The sequence below is a fragment of the Daphnia carinata genome, chromosome 2 (assembly GCF_022539665.2).
Source record: "Daphnia carinata strain CSIRO-1 chromosome 2, CSIRO_AGI_Dcar_HiC_V3, whole genome shotgun sequence".
NCBI lineage: Eukaryota > Metazoa > Arthropoda > Branchiopoda > Diplostraca > Daphniidae > Daphnia > Daphnia carinata.
The window spans coordinates 3,037,953-3,055,246 of record NC_081332.1 but is presented as its reverse complement, the minus strand read 5'-3'; the positions used below and the strand labels follow the sequence as shown (position 1 = coordinate 3,055,246).

The 17,294-nt window shown below is 42.4% G+C and overlaps 1 protein-coding gene and 1 long non-coding RNA gene across 2 annotated transcripts; both read right to left on the bottom strand.

The window, feature by feature from the left end:
• Positions 1-16: 16 nt before the first annotated feature.
• LOC130686444 (probable chitinase 10) lies at positions 17-4,987 on the bottom strand. Its single transcript, XM_057509567.2, has 10 exons — positions 4,829-4,987; positions 3,733-4,120; positions 3,320-3,667; positions 2,855-3,255; positions 2,316-2,780; positions 1,954-2,242; positions 1,740-1,894; positions 1,054-1,662; positions 522-986; positions 17-461 (listed from the first exon to the last, which is right to left on the bottom strand). The coding sequence occupies exons 2-10, from the start codon at positions 4,112-4,114 to the stop codon at positions 171-173; spliced, it is 3,405 nt and encodes a 1,134-aa protein (XP_057365550.1). The 5' UTR covers positions 4,115-4,120; positions 4,829-4,987; the 3' UTR covers positions 17-170.
• A 1,362-nt stretch (positions 4,988-6,349) lies between these two features.
• Positions 6,350-16,581, bottom strand: LOC130686522 (uncharacterized). Its single transcript, XR_008999907.1, has 4 exons — positions 16,179-16,581; positions 10,216-10,296; positions 8,877-8,922; positions 6,350-6,463 (listed from the first exon to the last, which is right to left on the bottom strand). It is a non-coding gene; the product is annotated as an uncharacterized LOC130686522 (long non-coding RNA).
• Between the last annotated feature and the right edge of the window lie 713 nt (positions 16,582-17,294).

Below are 17,294 nucleotides of genomic sequence, written 5' to 3'. Positions count from 1 at the left end.
AAAAAATTCTGTACCAAGTTACCCAAATAACATAACAGAGGAAAACATTGTTAAAAAACAGAACAAACACCTGTAACACATCTTTGTTGTGTGCCTTTAAAAAGATCGGAAATCATGTTTTTCTAATGCTTAGCATTAAATCTCATTACCAAAAGATCCCTGTTTAATTTTTAAGCGTAATTGCAATTCGGGTCGGCTACGGGATAATTACGCAAGACGCGGTTAATAGTCCTGAGCAATGGATAGCGTTCGCATCCGCATCGGTTACTAAAGTCATCAAGATCCAACGCCCAAATCATAGCACCACCGATTTTCATTGATTTGACCAATTCAGATTTGCGACGAATGATAGCGACATCGTCAAACGAAGTCCACTGATTTCCTTTGTAAGCGTAAGGACCCATGGCTTCTTCAGAGTCTTGAACCACAGTCCAGCCACCCTGCTTCATACGATGGCAAATCTAAAAAAAAGCAGAGGTGTAATTAAGCAAACGCCACATACAAAAATAACCAAGTCAAACCTCGTAGAACGCGAGGAAACCTCCTTGCCGCGTGAATTCTCCCGCTTCACCTGGTCCTTTAGCCTTGGCGTTCAAGCCATTGCTGGCGGGATCTTCAAGAGTGAACGATTGTCCGTACATAGGCATACCCATGATTACTTTGGACGGATCAGCGCCAAGTTCAATCCAATAGTTGAGCGTGAAATTAGCATTGAAGTATTGGTTGCTGACCTGAGAATGGGCATATAGGGGAGCAACGTGACCGGTTTCTTTGTCCCAATTGCCAAAATAGTCGTAGGACATGACACCAATCCAGTCAAAGTATTGAGACAACTCGGCAACTTCATAACCAAGGTCGATGACAGTTTTCGAGGGCGAAACAGCGGACGACAGTAACCAACCGCGAGGTTTGAACGCCTCGCTCAGTTCCCTAACCCAAGCAGTGAACGAAGGTTTGTCTGAATCTGGTCCAGCTTTGCAATCCACCTAGTAATACACGGGTTGTTAGGTACTAGACTAGATAAATCTACACCTCTTTTAAGGCAAGACTAACCTGCCAACATTTCGGGTATTCCCAATCAAGGTCGAGTCCATCGAAACCGTATTTCTCGATGAAGGCGATTGCGTTGTCAACGAACCGTTTCCTGGCAGTTGGATTGTTAACCAGTTGGCTATACTTGCTGCCCAATGAGTCATTCCAACCACCTAGACCAATCAAAACCTTGATTCCCTTCTTTTTCAATGCCGTTACTTTTGCGTAAAGGTTTGGCCCGTATTCGTCCGTGTCAGCCCAGGAATCGAAAACACGCATAGTCAGTTCACTGGGACTGAGAGTGGCGAAACCGTAGATGATGTGCGTGCACAAAGCCGGATCGATGTCCTCCGGCTTGTACTTGCCCTCTCCTTGCCGATATCCAGCCCAGTTGGTGAAATAACAGATGACTTTAAAACCAGTGTCGGGCAATGTCACCTCTGGAAAAGGGCTGGGCGTGGGCTTGGCTGTTGTAGTTGTTGGTTTCCATTCGACGTACGCGCCACTCGCTGTTGTTCCAGTGGAATCAGGTCCAGGTAGAACAGGGGCAGCTGTAGGGGCTGGAACTGCTGGAAGGTAAACTTCACTGCTACCTTCGCATTTGGCGTTGTATGGCCAGTCGCAGTATTCCTAACACAAACATTATTCAGTAACGGCATTCGTGAAATGAAGACCTTATTTTCTTTTTGCACATCTTAATGACGTACCTTGTTCCAGAACAAACCGTTGGGGCAAGTATAGCCACTCCATTGTCCGAAGACGCAATGATAGTAACTAGCACAATCAGATTCGTGCGGTTTGTAAGAATTTTCTTGGCAGGTGCTCTTGGATACTGCAGTTGGTCTGGAAACTTTTGGAACACCTGTGTCAATAAGGAGTATTATTTTGATCTTTTTTTTTTTTTTAAACTTTGATGATTACTTTTAACGTCACATTTGGCGCTCGATGCTGGGTAGTTTCTCAAGACTCTGTTGATTGTTTTGAGCAAAGCATACGTCTCACATCCACATTTGTTTCGGAAATCATCGAGATCGAGGGCCCAGATCATGGCACCACCGATTTTCATTGCTTTGGCAACTTCGGATTTTTTACGAACCATGTTTGCGTCGTCGAACGATACCCATTGATCACCACGGTAAGCATACGGACCGAGAGCTCCTTCTTCATCCTGGACGACAGTCCATCCGCCATTGGCAATCATCTTACAAATCTACACACACAAAAAAACCAATCGATTTTCATAACAGTAATTATTCTAATTACGTTTGCTGATGAAAAATTACTTCGTAATAAGCGAGGAATCCAGCTTGACGAGTGAATTCACCAGCTTGTCCGGTTCCTTTAGCCGGAGCGTTAAGTCCGTTGACGCTGGGATTTTGCAGTGTGAATGACTGGCCGTAGAGCGGAACCCCGAGAATGAGTTTAGCCGGATCAGCTCCACCACGGATCCAGTAATTGAGCGTGTACTCTGTGTTGAAATAAGCTACATCTGCCTCCGAATGGAAGCCAAGTGGAGCCACGTGACCTGTTCTCTTGTCCCAGTGTCCGTGATAATCGTAAGTCATGACACCAATCCAATCCAAGTCACGGGACAACGACGGCACATCATAGCCAGCATCGATGACCGCTTTGGATGGCGAAACAGCAGCAGTCAAAAGCCAGCCTCTGGGAGTAAAGGCCTCTCGCAATTCTCGGACGAAAGCTGCGAAGGCAGGTTTGTCTGAGGCTGGGCCAGCATTACAATCGACCTGAAAAAAACCGAAATTTCGTGATGATAGCGATTCGCTTTGACTATGAAATGATAAATTTTGGAGAAACATACCTGCCAGCACTTGGGGTATTCCCAGTCAAGATCGAGACCGTCAAATCCGTAATTTTCAATGAAAATGATAGCATTTTCAATAAAACGGCGCCTGGCAGCTGGATTGTTGACCATAGCACTATATTTGCCTCCAGCAGAGTCGTTCCAGCCACCGAGAGCGATGAGAACCTTGATGCCGTGACTCTTAAGGGCCGTCACTTTAGCGTAAAGTTTTGGGCCGTATTCATCAGTGTCGGACCAAGAATCAAAGACACGCATAATCGACTGATTCGGATCCAAGGTGGCGAATCCATAAAGGATGTGAGTGCAGAGGTTAAGATCAATGTCACTCGGAGAATATTTGGCTTCTCCTTGACGATACCACGACCAGTTCGTGTAGTAGCAAATCACTTTAGCCTCACCTGTTGTGTTAAAATTAAACGGTTTAGTAAAGAAAACTATTTACGTAGAGAAGGATATGATTACCGGAAGATGAAGAGGGCGGTGCAGAAGGTGAAGCAGTTGGACTAGGTGGAGCCGATGTTGTTGTTGTGACATCTGGAGCTCGAGATGGCGTGGTGACAGAAATTGGATAGCGAGGCGTCGTCGTGGAAAGTTGAGGAGCTTCAGTAGCTGGGGCCTGAGTACCCGAAGACGTGGCTTCGATGGCGCATCGCACATTCGACGGCCAATCGCAAATGCTGTACTGGGCGTTCCAGTGCAATCCATCAGGACACCTTTGATTTTCCCATTGGCCGTGGACGCAGCTCTGATAGCCGGTGCAATCGTCAGGATTCGGTCGCAAAGCTTGGCCGTTCAGGCATTCTGATCCGTCTGACATTTTAACAATACGCATCAATTCAATTAATGCAAAAGAAATGTCAATAATTGCCAGTTACCTTTTTGGATAATCGAATTGCTGATGGGTACCGGAAACACAGCAAAAGGAGTATAATAGTCGGGGTAAACTTTGCGGAAATGATCGGCGTACAGCGATGGATAGTAGAATTGCGACAAGAAAATGGCGCTATTCAGGTTGCGGAGGGCGAATGGGTTTATAGGGCGAAAATCGGGATTGGGGCGATACTCAACAGCATCTCGTTGGAAGCCTCGTCCGATGTGGACGGTCGGTGGAGGAGATTCAACTGCTCCACGGTAAAATGATCCAGATTTTGGAGCTTCAGGTTGAACAACCTGTCGTTTGACAGCCGAGTTCTCTGCGCCTGGAAATGCAACAAGTGTGGCGAATAGCGCCAAAAGACGTAATGATTTGACGGTCATTGCCACCTGCAAACAACAAAAACAAGTTTTTTTGTTTTTTTTAACTCTTTTTGTGACCTTGCTACTTTTACTTTTTTTTTTTTCAAGTTTTGTTTGAGTCGTTTCCCATCTTAGATCGTCAAATGTGCAGGATGGGACGACTATAACAAGTAACGCGTAGCTCCAGGACTAGTTTGGCCGACCACACCTAGATGCTATCTACACTCAAGGTCGCTTTTGCTCGTCGCACAACATCTATTTGATTTTTTTTTTTTTTGGATACGTGCAATCATTTACCCGTTGTTTCGGGTTCCGTCTCGTGCCAAATATGACTTGGTTAAACGGCAATATACGGGCAAATGACGACAGATTCATCGGAAAAGCAACTCACTCTTCTGGCAAGACAGAACCGTTGGAGATTTATATGTTTATCTGATCTTACTTTTAAGAAGCTCACACTTCCCTCAAAAAAACTTTTGCTGTTGTTTAACTGTGTAACTGACCCCAACAGGAGCAGCGATCTAGATTTGACATTTACATAACGTCTGTAAATGCATTAGGAATCAAGTTAGATAGGCCATCTCGACAATCCACCTAGATTTCATGACGAGCGCATCATCGACAGGACAAGTAAACATAGATCGTACTTGAAAAAGCCTTTACGATTGATGAGCATTTCAAACAATTGAAACTTCGGACAAAAGAAAGGGAAAGAAAATCGAATTTGCAACTTACAGTGATTGAAGCGGATGTTGAAGTGAAGAAGATGCCAACCTTGCAGGACGGCGAAACTTCTCAAAGTGTGAGGGATGAACTGGTTTAGCAGGAGGCTTTATAGCTAAGCGCCAATCTCCTTTTCTTTTTCTTTTTTTTTTTGCTCACACAAACGAAAAACAGCTCACAGCACCAGACGGGTTGTCTCCTTGATACCAGCATTTGGCCTCTTGTCGCTAACAGCAAAAAAAAAAAAAAAAAAAAAAAAAAAAAAAAAACCAACAACCATCCAGGTATTTGCAACCAACAAAACTCGCTTCTTTTTTCCTTGTCCTCTTACTAGAAAAAAAAAATATCAACAGAAGAAAAAAAGAAAAGGTACACGGTTAGCATTCGTTAAAGTGTCATCGCTCTCAATGTCCTGATACATTTTTGGATATCAAACAGATTGCGCCACCACGTAAACATTGATTGCCGAATTGCCACAGCGGAAAAATGTTTTAGTTTGGTTAGAAACAAAACTTGATTTCATTTTTTTTTTCTTGTTGTTTAGATTTCTAATTTGGGTTGATGAAAGACCCGTTATGCGACCCCGGCTGCCATGTGATGACATCTATCAAAGGATTCACTCACCCCGTGATTTCATTGTATTTTGAACGGTGATATTTCTAAAAGTACGTGCAATGTTATTGTTTTGTTTTTGTGCTATAAAATTTGTTTTTGACACGTTTTTTGTTTGTTTTTCAATTGACTATAAACGTTGCGACAACAACCACTTTGCGGCTGCACTTTTTTCTTCTCCGGGACTGGACACACCCTGAGCACGTGAAACTTTATCGCTTGGCCTTGGAGGCGACGACTTTACGATACATGGCTTTATGACCGTGAAATTTTACGCAGTGCCACCGTGGCTCTGATTGTCTTATTGTCATAATTCAATAGCTTCACTTTAATACGGACTATCTAAATCCAAAATGGTGCTATCAAAACAACAACAAAAAAAGACGTTATCGACTATGGTTTTGCATACGCGAAATGAAACCGTGAACCACGTCGTGGGAATAATCGTTGGCGATTTAGATTTCGTAATGTTGTAAGTCGGGGTTTCCCTAGCTTGATATTATCTGTTTTTAAAATGATGGATTTTCGATTTTCTATCGCATATCTGTCATCGAATTTGCATAACCAGTGAACGTTTCTTCTTCTTTTTTTTTTATTTAGATTTTGAATTTTTGCTTAGGAGGTTACGTTCACGCCATCTACACAAACAAATTACATAATCTTGTTTAAATATAAATGTTCGTTTTTCTCGTGAAAACGACTGGGCATAGCCAGGCGCTCCGGTATGCGCTGGAACACTACTGGAGAACCAAAACCTACTCGGTGAAAAAAAACGAGCGCAACTACTCGACATAGCACAATCGATGCAGAAAAAAGGCAGGTAAATGTCTCATTTAAGTGCACTCCATATCAGCTCTGCAACGTAGAGTGACTAAGATAGAAGCAACTCTTCGCAACAGGATTACTAAATGAATCTTACCAGTTCTTCAAGGAGCTTCCGGGGTATGTATGTCGTTCGGGCGCGATTTGAATTCTAGCGGGGTACTGGTTTCCGTGCAGTGGTTTCCACAGCGACCTCTAGATGACGCTGAATCTCTACAAACGAGAAAAAGAAAAGATGCGTTAACACAATCATCTGAATTGCGAGTGAACGATGCTCAATTCTCGCATGTTATTGGCTTAGCACTATTAAACTGACGATTTCGCTCCCAAAAATAAAACTCATTTCCTTTGCTTTGAATAACAAATAGTTAAAAAGCAACCCGACATCTTTAACATCCGTGTTTGATCGTTGACGTTATTCCACCGACATTTATAGGCCTAAGAGACGCAGCAAAAAACAAGAGGCATCCAATGCATTACAGCCGATAAAACATCCAGTTCTCATCTGGCTCGAATGGGATCTCTTGATCTGTGAATGATTCAAACGTAGAAGAAGCGAAGAAGAAAAACATTTGTGCAGCTAACGTTTCGCAAGTTGTACGTCTAGAGAAACGAGATCGACTCGACTCTCGGAGCAATCACGAAACGTCTACGATTGACGGCAATTCCAAGTAGGCAATCGTCAAGCGCACCATCGTGCGTTAACTTGATAATAGCGGACCCCATATATAGGCCGCCTACATAAACGCCACACAGCAAATGCCTCGGTTAGAATAGGTAATGAGTTTTCCTTCCCAGAGTCTTGAACTTGCCCCTCTTCTTATGGTTTCATCCACTTCTTTTTTTTGTTAAAGGCGGGTTAGGGGGGGGGGGGGGGGGGGGGTATTTTCCTTTTAGTGAAAATTTACGACTTCATTAGGACGAGTGGGAAAAACGAGCACTGACCCTCGAATTGCTCTTCTGTTACACATTGTGTATATATCAGCTATAGACGTTGTGTTTCCGTACGTCACCGTAACCGATGAGTGCAGAGTGCAGGGGCGGTCTAATGATGATCCTTTTTAAAACAATCAGAATATAAAAAAGAAACCCCACTCGATGGGTTTCCGTTGCTCATTTGAAACGGTTGCATCTTCCAAGACGAATTATTATTTTTTTGTAGAAAGAATTAGGCCTATGCCTACGTTAAAATAGGATTGCGCTTTTACATTTTGGAATAGCGCAATGCTTTCGAAATCAAATTTCTAAAAAGTTGATTGAATACTAGTTTTTGTTCAGAACGTTTTTTTATTACATTACACTACTACGAGTCAAATTAAAGAAGAAAAAAAAAGAAAAAGTTTTGGACGAGATTTGCCTCTGATTGCGGAAAAGGGAAAAGTTTGTGACAGAATCTGAAGAAAAGAAAAAGAACAAAAATGTCACGGTTTCTGTTCTATGTACCATGGCACGTATGAAAGCAATAAAAATCCCGGTACTGGATAGTCTAACCCCATCATTGTCCGCTTCCTGTTTGTCTTTTTTTTTTGTTGTTGTTGTTGCTTGTTGTTGAACAAAACATCTTCAACCGACCCGAAAAAAAAAAAGAAAGAGGATTCGTCCGGGATCAAAAAGAAAAAGTTTCACTTTTGTTTTGTTTGTATTACGTGTCTGTGCTCGAGTCGTTTTCTTGTTGTTGCTCACGTTGTTTAGATGTATATATATTTATATTCCGTCCGCCTTGTAAGTGTGTAAAGGGCTCTAGTATTTATTTTTGAACCCATCCACAAAATGCGGGCAGCGTGCCAGCAGCAAACTCTCCGCACATCCGCAATCATCCCTCCCTTGTCGTCTTTTTTATCCTTTTTTTTTTGTTCTCTTTTTATTTCATTTCATTCGTTCGCCTTTCTTTTTTTTTATCGTGTTGTGTCGTTGAGCGCCAGTCACGCAAAAAGCTCGGTTCGGGTGACACGGCCAACAGCAGTACACAAATAGCTCTTCCTTTTTATATTTAAACATTTAAATGTTTCTTCCTCTTCTTCTTCTTTTTTAAAAGGACGAAAAAAAAAATAATAAATGAACAATGGGCTGGAAAAGATTTGTCGATACAAAAGAACGTCAGTTATTTTCGTGTGCTGGAACATTTTTTTTTGCCCTTTCCGTGTTTAGCGAGCGACATATTTAACGTTTTCTGGTCGACTCGGTCAGATGCAATGCAGATATCGAAAAAAAAAAAACACGGCGAGAAGAGAGCTCTTCTCATCTGCATATCTCTTTTTCTGTTTCGTTTGGTGTTGGAAGATGTTTTCGAGTTTGACTGGAAGGGCAAAGAAAAACGAGCTCACGCGATCTACAGATCGCTCTTCGACTTAAAACGGTGCGGTCAACACCTCGCTGCCTCAATGCCTCGGCTCTTCAACACACGTAGACTACACACACTCTATGATTTGCCACGTCGTCGGGGGCAGCCTACATCTCTTTTATCTATATGATTTCCCGTAGAAAAAAAAAACATACAAAGAGAGCAACACATGTGGCCAGGTCGACATACCTCGTTTTGGAACAAAACTTTCTTTTTCCCCTTTTTCAAGAAAAATCCTCCTCCCCCCCCAAAAAAAAAGAAGAACGAAATGAACATTTTTCTTACCCAACTGGCTGTTGCACGGTGTATTGCTGCGGACTTCGAGGGAGGTCTAAAAAAGAGAGAAAACAAATAAATAAAAGATGAATTGTCGAGCTGTTCTTTTTATTGGCGAAGGCAAGCACACAAACCGCACACAGCTATCACACACACACACACACACGTTCGTTTTTTTTTAGATATGTGCCGGTGATTACCCGCTATTAAGTTGTCCGCTGGGAAAACGTGGAACAAACAAACGCCAAAAGAAACAACCGTTTTTATAGGCATCTCATCCATCAGACGTTATGCACAGGCATCTTGTGTTTGTGTTGGGGGCGGCGATTACATCAGATCTTTATACGCTCTTCTGCCCCTATATACATACTATACACGCTAGACGTGTAGTTCAACTTTACACACACACACACACACACGCCTCTTAGATGCCATCCTGTGTGTTGCAGCCGGGCACTGAGCCACACCAGTAATAACGTAACAAATGGCCGCTCTTTTTTTTTTAAATTTGAGTTACTCGCGACTTACATAGCTGGAACACTTTAGGTGATGTAATAATGTTCGCGTATATAAGAGTTGCTACAGATTAGAAGGATTAAATCCTTTTTTTTTTTGAATTAAAAAAAAAAAGGAGATTTAAGGTGACATGTGGGGGTGAGTATTATTACCCGATGTACGCATATAGAGCTGCTAGATGCGTGTACGCTATGGTGGTCGCATCTCCCACCCAATGCGATTAGAAGCCGCCCGGGATTGAATCGATCGGTTCCACATCCTAAACATGGGGAGAAAGGGACGCGCGCGCGTGTCATCATCGTTGCCATGGTGAATGCGTGCGTACAATTTTCCTTCTCGGCGACCCCACCCTTTTCTCCAGCTGCCTGTCTCTCTCTCGTATTGCCCCCCCCCCCCCTTTAAGCTATCACCATGATCAGCAACCGATTCGACGTACAGCCTCTGTCTCTTGACCGGGAATACACAAGAAGACTGTCGTTTTCTTACGGTCGGTCGAACATCAACCAACGCCACCTATATCAACCAACAAAACTCGAGCGTTTATGTAGATCACACACGGCCCATGCACGCTCGTTTCCTTTAACTTTGACATCTTTTTTTTTTTTGTGTGTCTCTTTCCCTGTTTGTATCTTCCCATCGTCTCTGTTTGCCTCCGTTACACTGCCCTTGTTCAAAACGTTTCATCCAATTCTTTTAAACTCTCGACCAACCATTTAAAAAAAAAAAAGGGAATCAATTAAGATACAATTGCTTTCATCACCGAGCAGCCATTGTTCGTTCGATATCGTTTTCTTGGATACATAATTGAAAGAAAAAAAGCGTTCCACGTTACCTGCCTCTCTTTGGTGAGACACTCCATCTGCGTGCAAGTTGTCGTGGATTCCCGGTGGTCGGGATACGTTTTCGAGCAGCGCTAAAAAAAAAAAATAGAATAAAAAGAAAATGTGTTAGTATCTGCGCATCTCGTATTCGTTTTTTAAAAATTCGGATAAAGAGGGGGAAAAAAAAAATACGCCGTTGATTGACTGTCAAAATGTCAAGACTTTCTGTCGTTATTTCCCACTTGCGGCGACAAGGGCAACGTCGTCTACACAACGGCATCAGGTCGTGCGAGAAAATAAAAAGATGCTGACAATCAAGAAAAAAAAAAGGGGGAGAAAACTGTCGATCAGCTGCACCACTCGTCAAAAAAAAAAAACCACGTCATTTAAATAGAAAGAAAAAAAAAAAAACATTTGCGGCAAACCATTGGGAGGCTTTTTTCAACGCAACAGCCAAACAAGCCAACACGAAAAAACACGTCGGGAGAGGGATAGAAAAAAGTTGAAGAAAAAAAAACGGGGCAATGAAGAAGAAGAAGAAGAAGAAGAAGAAAAAAGGATGATTATAGAGATGGCGCACGGGTTGCTCGTTGGTGGTGGTTGCGTACATCCATCATTTATAATCAGGTGGTGATGATGGTGGGTGGCGAAACCCGGTAATCACGGGAGCATCCACACAGCTGGGATAAAAAACGAGGAACGAACAAAAGGAAAAACAAGCGGAGAAAACAAAAATAACAGCAGCCGCCTAGGTAGGTTTAAAAAAGAGCTGACGAGAGAGTTCGTCGTCCTCGAACAATTTCAACGAAAAGAAGGAGGAGGTAGAAAAGAGCATGCAACAGAATTGTATATGTTTTTCTTCTTTCTCGAGCTGCAATCAGTTTGTGCAGCCCCGCGTTCTCTTGCCTAGACGCCATTGCTCACTAGCACAACATTTTCCTCTTCTTTGCTGTGTGTGTTTCTTTCTTTTTTATTATTATTATTCTTTTTTTTTATTTTTTTTTCGCTTTAGCGTTTTGGAGGTCCGTCGTGGGTGGCCGCACACCAGCGCCGTCAGTCTCTTTTTCTATACGTTTAACCACTACGTCGTCGATGACTTTTTTTTTTTTTTTTTTTTTTTTTTCGGGGTCCGTCTCTATTCATGCTGGGCCCGTCGTATATAGAGACACACACATAAATATCGGCGAGAAGATTCAATTAGAAATCGCATTCACCACGGCGACGCCGCATTTTTTTTTTCGGCCTACATAACACGCTCGAATTCCTGCGACTCCTTATGGGCCTCTTTGATGATTGCACACCAAAAAAGAAACAAACAGAGAAGAAGTAATAATCAAAAGGTACCAACGTTCAACAGCTGACAGCTCCGAAACTCGAAAAAGTCAGATGAGCGCGTAATCGATTTTTAATCGCTAGACGTATTTAGTAGAGAAAAAAGGCCTGTGTGCGTTCCACTCGCCTCTTTTTTCTTGTGGCTGGTGGACGTGGTGATTTCACCTTTTTTTCAAAAAAAAAAAAAAAAAAAAAAAAAGAATTCTTCCTTTGAAAATTGCTTAATAATGGACGAAACAAAATGATGATCAAAGGTGTGTGCTGCTAGCAGCCATGTGGTAATCAAGGGTTTTGCCATTTTGCGCGTCCTGTTCTCCTTTTTTAGTGGGCGCACGGTTTATTTGTTTAAAAAAAAAAAAAAAAAAAAAAAAGGACGACAGAGAAAAATGAAACATTTTCGGGGGTGGATTCGCGCTCGTTATCGTCTCGCCACTGCGGTGGGTCTCTTGCCCAGTAGAAACTGTTGTCCTCTAAAATTATTAAGTTAAAACATGCCTCCCCTCGCTCTTTTTTTTTCGAGAGCTGAAAAATAGCAGCAGCAGCAGCATCCGTACACAATTTTTGACGTGGCCACAAGAGTTGACTCTTTGGGGCCATCAGAGGACGGGCCAGCCAAATCCGACGTGGAGCCAATACGAGAAAGCGGATAGAGCGCACGGTGAAAACGAGTGCATGTAGATCGAAATAAAGTCTACGTACAGATAGAGACGAGATAGCCAACACACCGTGTCATGTGTGCTACCTACACATTGTACGGAAAGGTTTTTTTTTTTTGCGCCTCGCAAGGTCTCTGTCTGGCGCCAATGTCAGGTAGAACACACAGCTACTTTGATGTTATTGTTTTTCCTTTTGGTTCTTTTTTAAACTGCATTTTTTACACATGGCATTTAGTTGGCGCTATCAGGCGATTCTCGGCTGCCGCTATTCACTTCGTCTTTAAAAAGATCTCTTTTTATCTTTATTCACAAGTCGTCAGATTGTCACCAACGAGTGGCCAAAAATGAAGCCAATTCTTGTTGGTTTTCCTCTGTCCAAAATCCCCCCTTCCCCAAGTCAATGCCATCGGCTGGTTCTTTTGACATCGCTAGACGAGAAGTCAGTCGCCGTTGTGTTGTGTCTATCGCTTCATCACAAAATCCAATCTGCTTCATTATTTTTTTGTTCTCTTAAAATAAAGAAAGAAGGGGATAAATATGAATTGATCCATCTGAAAAGGCAGACGTTATTACCATCGTGTTGCACAGAAAGACGTTTCGTTCAGAGCAGCTTGCAAATGGATAAAGCTTGTTCTCTCTAGTCTCGTTTCCTCATATACATATGTATAAATGCAATCAGCTTCTCTCTCTCTAGCTGGCGCTTTGATTGCTCTCTGCTCTAACCGCGGTTCTATGTTAATTGCTCAGGTGTTTTTATTATTACAGTGTGTCGTCTTCGTCATAGACATCAATACTCTCTTTTCATTCCATTTTTATTTATTAAGAAGTGAGAGAGAGAGAGAAAATACCATAGGGATATCAAGATGGAATGGTTGTAAATAGAAAATTTATATGATTAGGTACTATATAAAGTTGTAAAAGATATTAAAAAAAAAAAAAGAGAGGGGGAAAGAGAATTAGAAATAATAAGGAGACGAAAGAATCCGTGGCTGCTGTTGCTCGGCTTTTTATTTTTATTTTCGGGCGTGTGCTGCGCCAGTCTCTTCTTTTTTTAGAAGGGGGGGGGGGGGATTTGAGATTGACGAGCTTCTTCTTATAAAGATTTCTTTTCCTCAGCGTCTAATCTCTAGCGTTCGATATAATCACATATTCACCAGAAATAAAGCTTCAACAAGTTTCTTTTTTTTTCTTTCTATCAATAAAAGAAGAAAAGAAAAAATGAAATTTGACAAGAGCAGCGGGAAGAGAATGCGTGTCATATCTGGGATTCAAAAAGCAGCGTCCCCGGGTGTTGTGCGCTTCTTCATTATGCCCTTTCGCTTCCCTCCTCTTTGAATTATTCAAAAATGTTGCCTTTTGTATAGCCTGTCGTTTGTGATGTTTGCGTACGAGCAGCAAAACGGTGAGGCCCACATGTAAAAGAGGCAATCATCCCCCCGCTCACCTGTACTTTTTTTTTAGCCAACACATATCGATGGTAGAAAGACGACCCCCTGGAATAAGACGGAGGAAAGAAAAAAAAAACAAAATGGGGCAAAGAACGAAGTAAAAGTTGAGTTATGTAGTGGCGATGGAGGGAAAGCTTATTACATGCGAAGGGGAAAAACAAAAAACAAATAGAAACGCCACGTCAGAAATGGTTGATTCGTTTTTGTCTCTCTACGTGGTTGGGGGAAGAAAGAAAGAAATTTTTTGTGTTGGTACGTTGATTGAAAATGCCACGTGAGCCACGTCTTGACGCCTCCAAGGTGCGAGAGCCACGCATCCTGGCCTCCTCCTGCCTCCTTAACATATAACCAAACAGTAGAACGGCCTAGAAAATTATATTCCGCTTCTCTCTCTCCCAATCGCATAAATAAATAGACAAAAAAAAAGGTAGAAAACAAACAAAACGAAAAAGAAGGGGGGGCTGCTGCGGTGAATGTTGAGAAGGCCTGCGTCCCCGCCGTGTTGGGCATTTTTCGATTGCAACTCCTCTCGTCTCAGTTTCTATAAGCTACCACTTCCACGTCAGCCGTGTTCGCTTTGAATTATGCATGTTTTGTGTATGCCCTACAAGAGGAACCTCAACGTTTGTAAAGCTCAAAAATTGAATAAGAATTCAATAATCTCTGGATTTTAAAAGGGACCATTGCACGGAAGATGCGTGTTGAGGTATTATACGAGAAATTGCATCGATTAGGATCTTTGCGGACATTTAATCTGCGCTTTTTTTATTATTATTATTATTATTATTAAATCCTATAAGAAAGAAAGGAGAAGAGACGGAACTATGTGGCCGGCGCCTGTCCTCTTCAGCAACTCCAGCAGGGGGTCGACTCCTAGCCCTCCCCCTCTTCTTCTTCTCTTGTCGAATAAGTTACTTTTCCAAACTGAAGATTTCCATGTCTAATAGAATCGGGGCGCGCGACCCCCGTCCCTTCTGACTTACTGCTCAAAACTTTGGGGATATATATATATATATTTGACTTGACTGGCTCTCTTCTTTTTTTTTTTTTTTTTTTTGACTCGATTATTTACGGACTCGGTTGGGTCCTCAGCCCCGAATTCCAGCCCTACTTGACCTTCCGAAAGTAAGACAAGAAAGAAAGGTACACCTAAAACACACAGACACTTTTGAAAAAGAAAAGGAGGGGGGGGCCATACTAAAAAGGTGGTGATGGCCTCACGGGCAGTGCAAAGCGGAGGGATGAGAAAAACACACAGACACTCTAGACAATGGGGCCCACCCCCTGGTGGCCTCGTTAATGATCTCTTTTTCTTGTTTGTTTTATTGAATTCTTCCCCCCCCCCCTTTCCTCAAGAATCTATTCGAAGCTTTTAACGGTGGAAACTGGTCAACATTTCAGCACCATTCGTGCATAAATTGTGTGTTAAACGGCCAACGAATTTTATTGCAAGCCAAACTGTCGTCTCACAAAATATGAGGACGTGGACAGTTTAGCCTACATGAGCTCCTTGGACGTTTCCGGTCTTTTTTTTTTTTCTTTTTCGTAAAAAAAATGATGCGCAAGGTTTAAACAACGGCCAATACCACAGGTAAAAACACTCGGAGTCTGCGTACAAATTAAAAAAACTAACGTTGTGCCATCAAAGTTTCAATGGCGCACGAGATTACGCGATACATAAAAAAAAAAAAAAAAAAAAAAGGGAAAAGCAACTCGATTTGGAAATGCTCTAGAAAACGGGCAGTTAGTCGACAACAGGTTAAAAACAGGGCAAACTTCAAGAGGCGTATGAATAAATATCCATCGTTTCCAAAATCCTCATGAAAGAATCAAAAAGTTGAATCGCAGTGGCATCTCAAAGATGCAAATCGCAGAGCGTCAACTTAACAAAAAAAGGAGGATTTGTGTTGACATTTAAAGGAATAATAAAAAAAAAGCCCTGATTTGATATCCATTATAAAACAAGGTGTGCAGCTTTATCCCACCCCCTGGAAAAAGGTTAAACTGCGTTTAACATGAAAACTAACGAAATAAAAATTCAGAGCTGATCTTTAAAACATTTCCCTCTTATATTTGTTCGTGTAACAATGGGGAAAAAAAAGCCCTCGCTCAATTCTAACGATACGTTTTGAGAAAATGTTGGCTTGCGTACTGGAAGTAATGGGCCCTTTGAGACGCTTGGCTGGACAATCGACATCTCCGTCGTGCCAGCCGGAGGGGAGAGACGGATGGGCGTCGGTAATGGGCCTCGCTCTCTCTCTCTCTACTGTCCAGTTATTGTCCGATATGTCTATAAAGGTCTGTCTACGATCGTCTAATGCGTATAAACATGGTTCGTGGGGGGATACATAACCAATACACAATGGCCGATACATTTTGTCTGCTCTTTTTCGATACACAATTGAAATAGAAATGCGAGAGATCAACGTTGTTTAAAAACTGAAAAACGATGGGAGGGGGGCCGATGACCGTTGGTCAATCGAAATTGAATTTCCTCTCGAAAAGCGAAAAGAAAAAGTGGGAAAAATGGTGGCTTACCTTCAATGTGTGCAGAGTGGGCCACGGTTGATGGGTGTATTTGGCTGGAAGAGATTGAAAGAGACGGATGACTTTAGAATTTGTTTTTCCCCTCCATGATGACGAGTGTGTGTGTGATGATCAGTTTTGGGTGGCAAACTAGCACTCGTTTTTAGAATTGTCCGCACACACACACACACGGAAATGTTGAAGAAACATTCAATCGGCTGGCGTTAATGGCGGGCCCTATACACGCGCTCTATTACACACAGTTGGTAGGGGGAAAGATGGCGGACAGGTCTGAATGTTGGCCACACAAGTGCAAACGAATATAACGAGACAATCATTTCAACACGCCGACACGAGCTCACATACTCTGCCATCGAATCTCTAAAACATTCATTTCCATTCAGTTTTTTGTTTGTTCTTTTTTAAACGTCGATAAATGTCACTCTTGCTGAGCCATAATTTCTCAGGGCCTTTCTCGCAGGGGGGAGAGGCTGGGTTTGATTCCTAAATCCCGATGTTGCCTGTTTTTTTCTATTAGATGCAACCGCCAAAACTAAACAAAACAAAAACAAAAAAAAAACAAAAGAAGAAAGTGTGGTGGTATTTATTTCATATATCCGACAACATTCCACACTGGCTCGTCTCTCTCTCTCTCCTTTGTCTCTCGATGACGATGATAGCATAAGGAGGCGGGGTTGGCCGGGGCTGGCTGGTTATTTACAGTGTTTGTAAAAGATGCTGAAAGCGTCTCTCTCTACGTCTATCTGACTCATAAAAATCCCTTATTTTTTTTTTTTTTTTTTCGAAATGGTTGAGGCCTTTTGCGTCCCCCCGATTGTTTGCACACGTCACGGCGGCGATGCCCATATTAAATCACGCGCGCGCGAGCCCCTCAACGACCGCCGCCTTTTTAACGCGCCCACCATTTTCACAGGAGGTCGACTCGTTTTCTTCTCTTTTTCCTCGGCCATCTCCACAACAGACGCTGCCGAGTTAAAGCAACAAATAAATGAGGGGAAAAAAAAATAGACAAGAATGAGAATAAATAGACAAGAAATCAGAGAGAGAGAGAGAGAGAGAGTCTCATTAGCATAGGTATATCAAAAGGAACCGACAATTCAGAGTGAA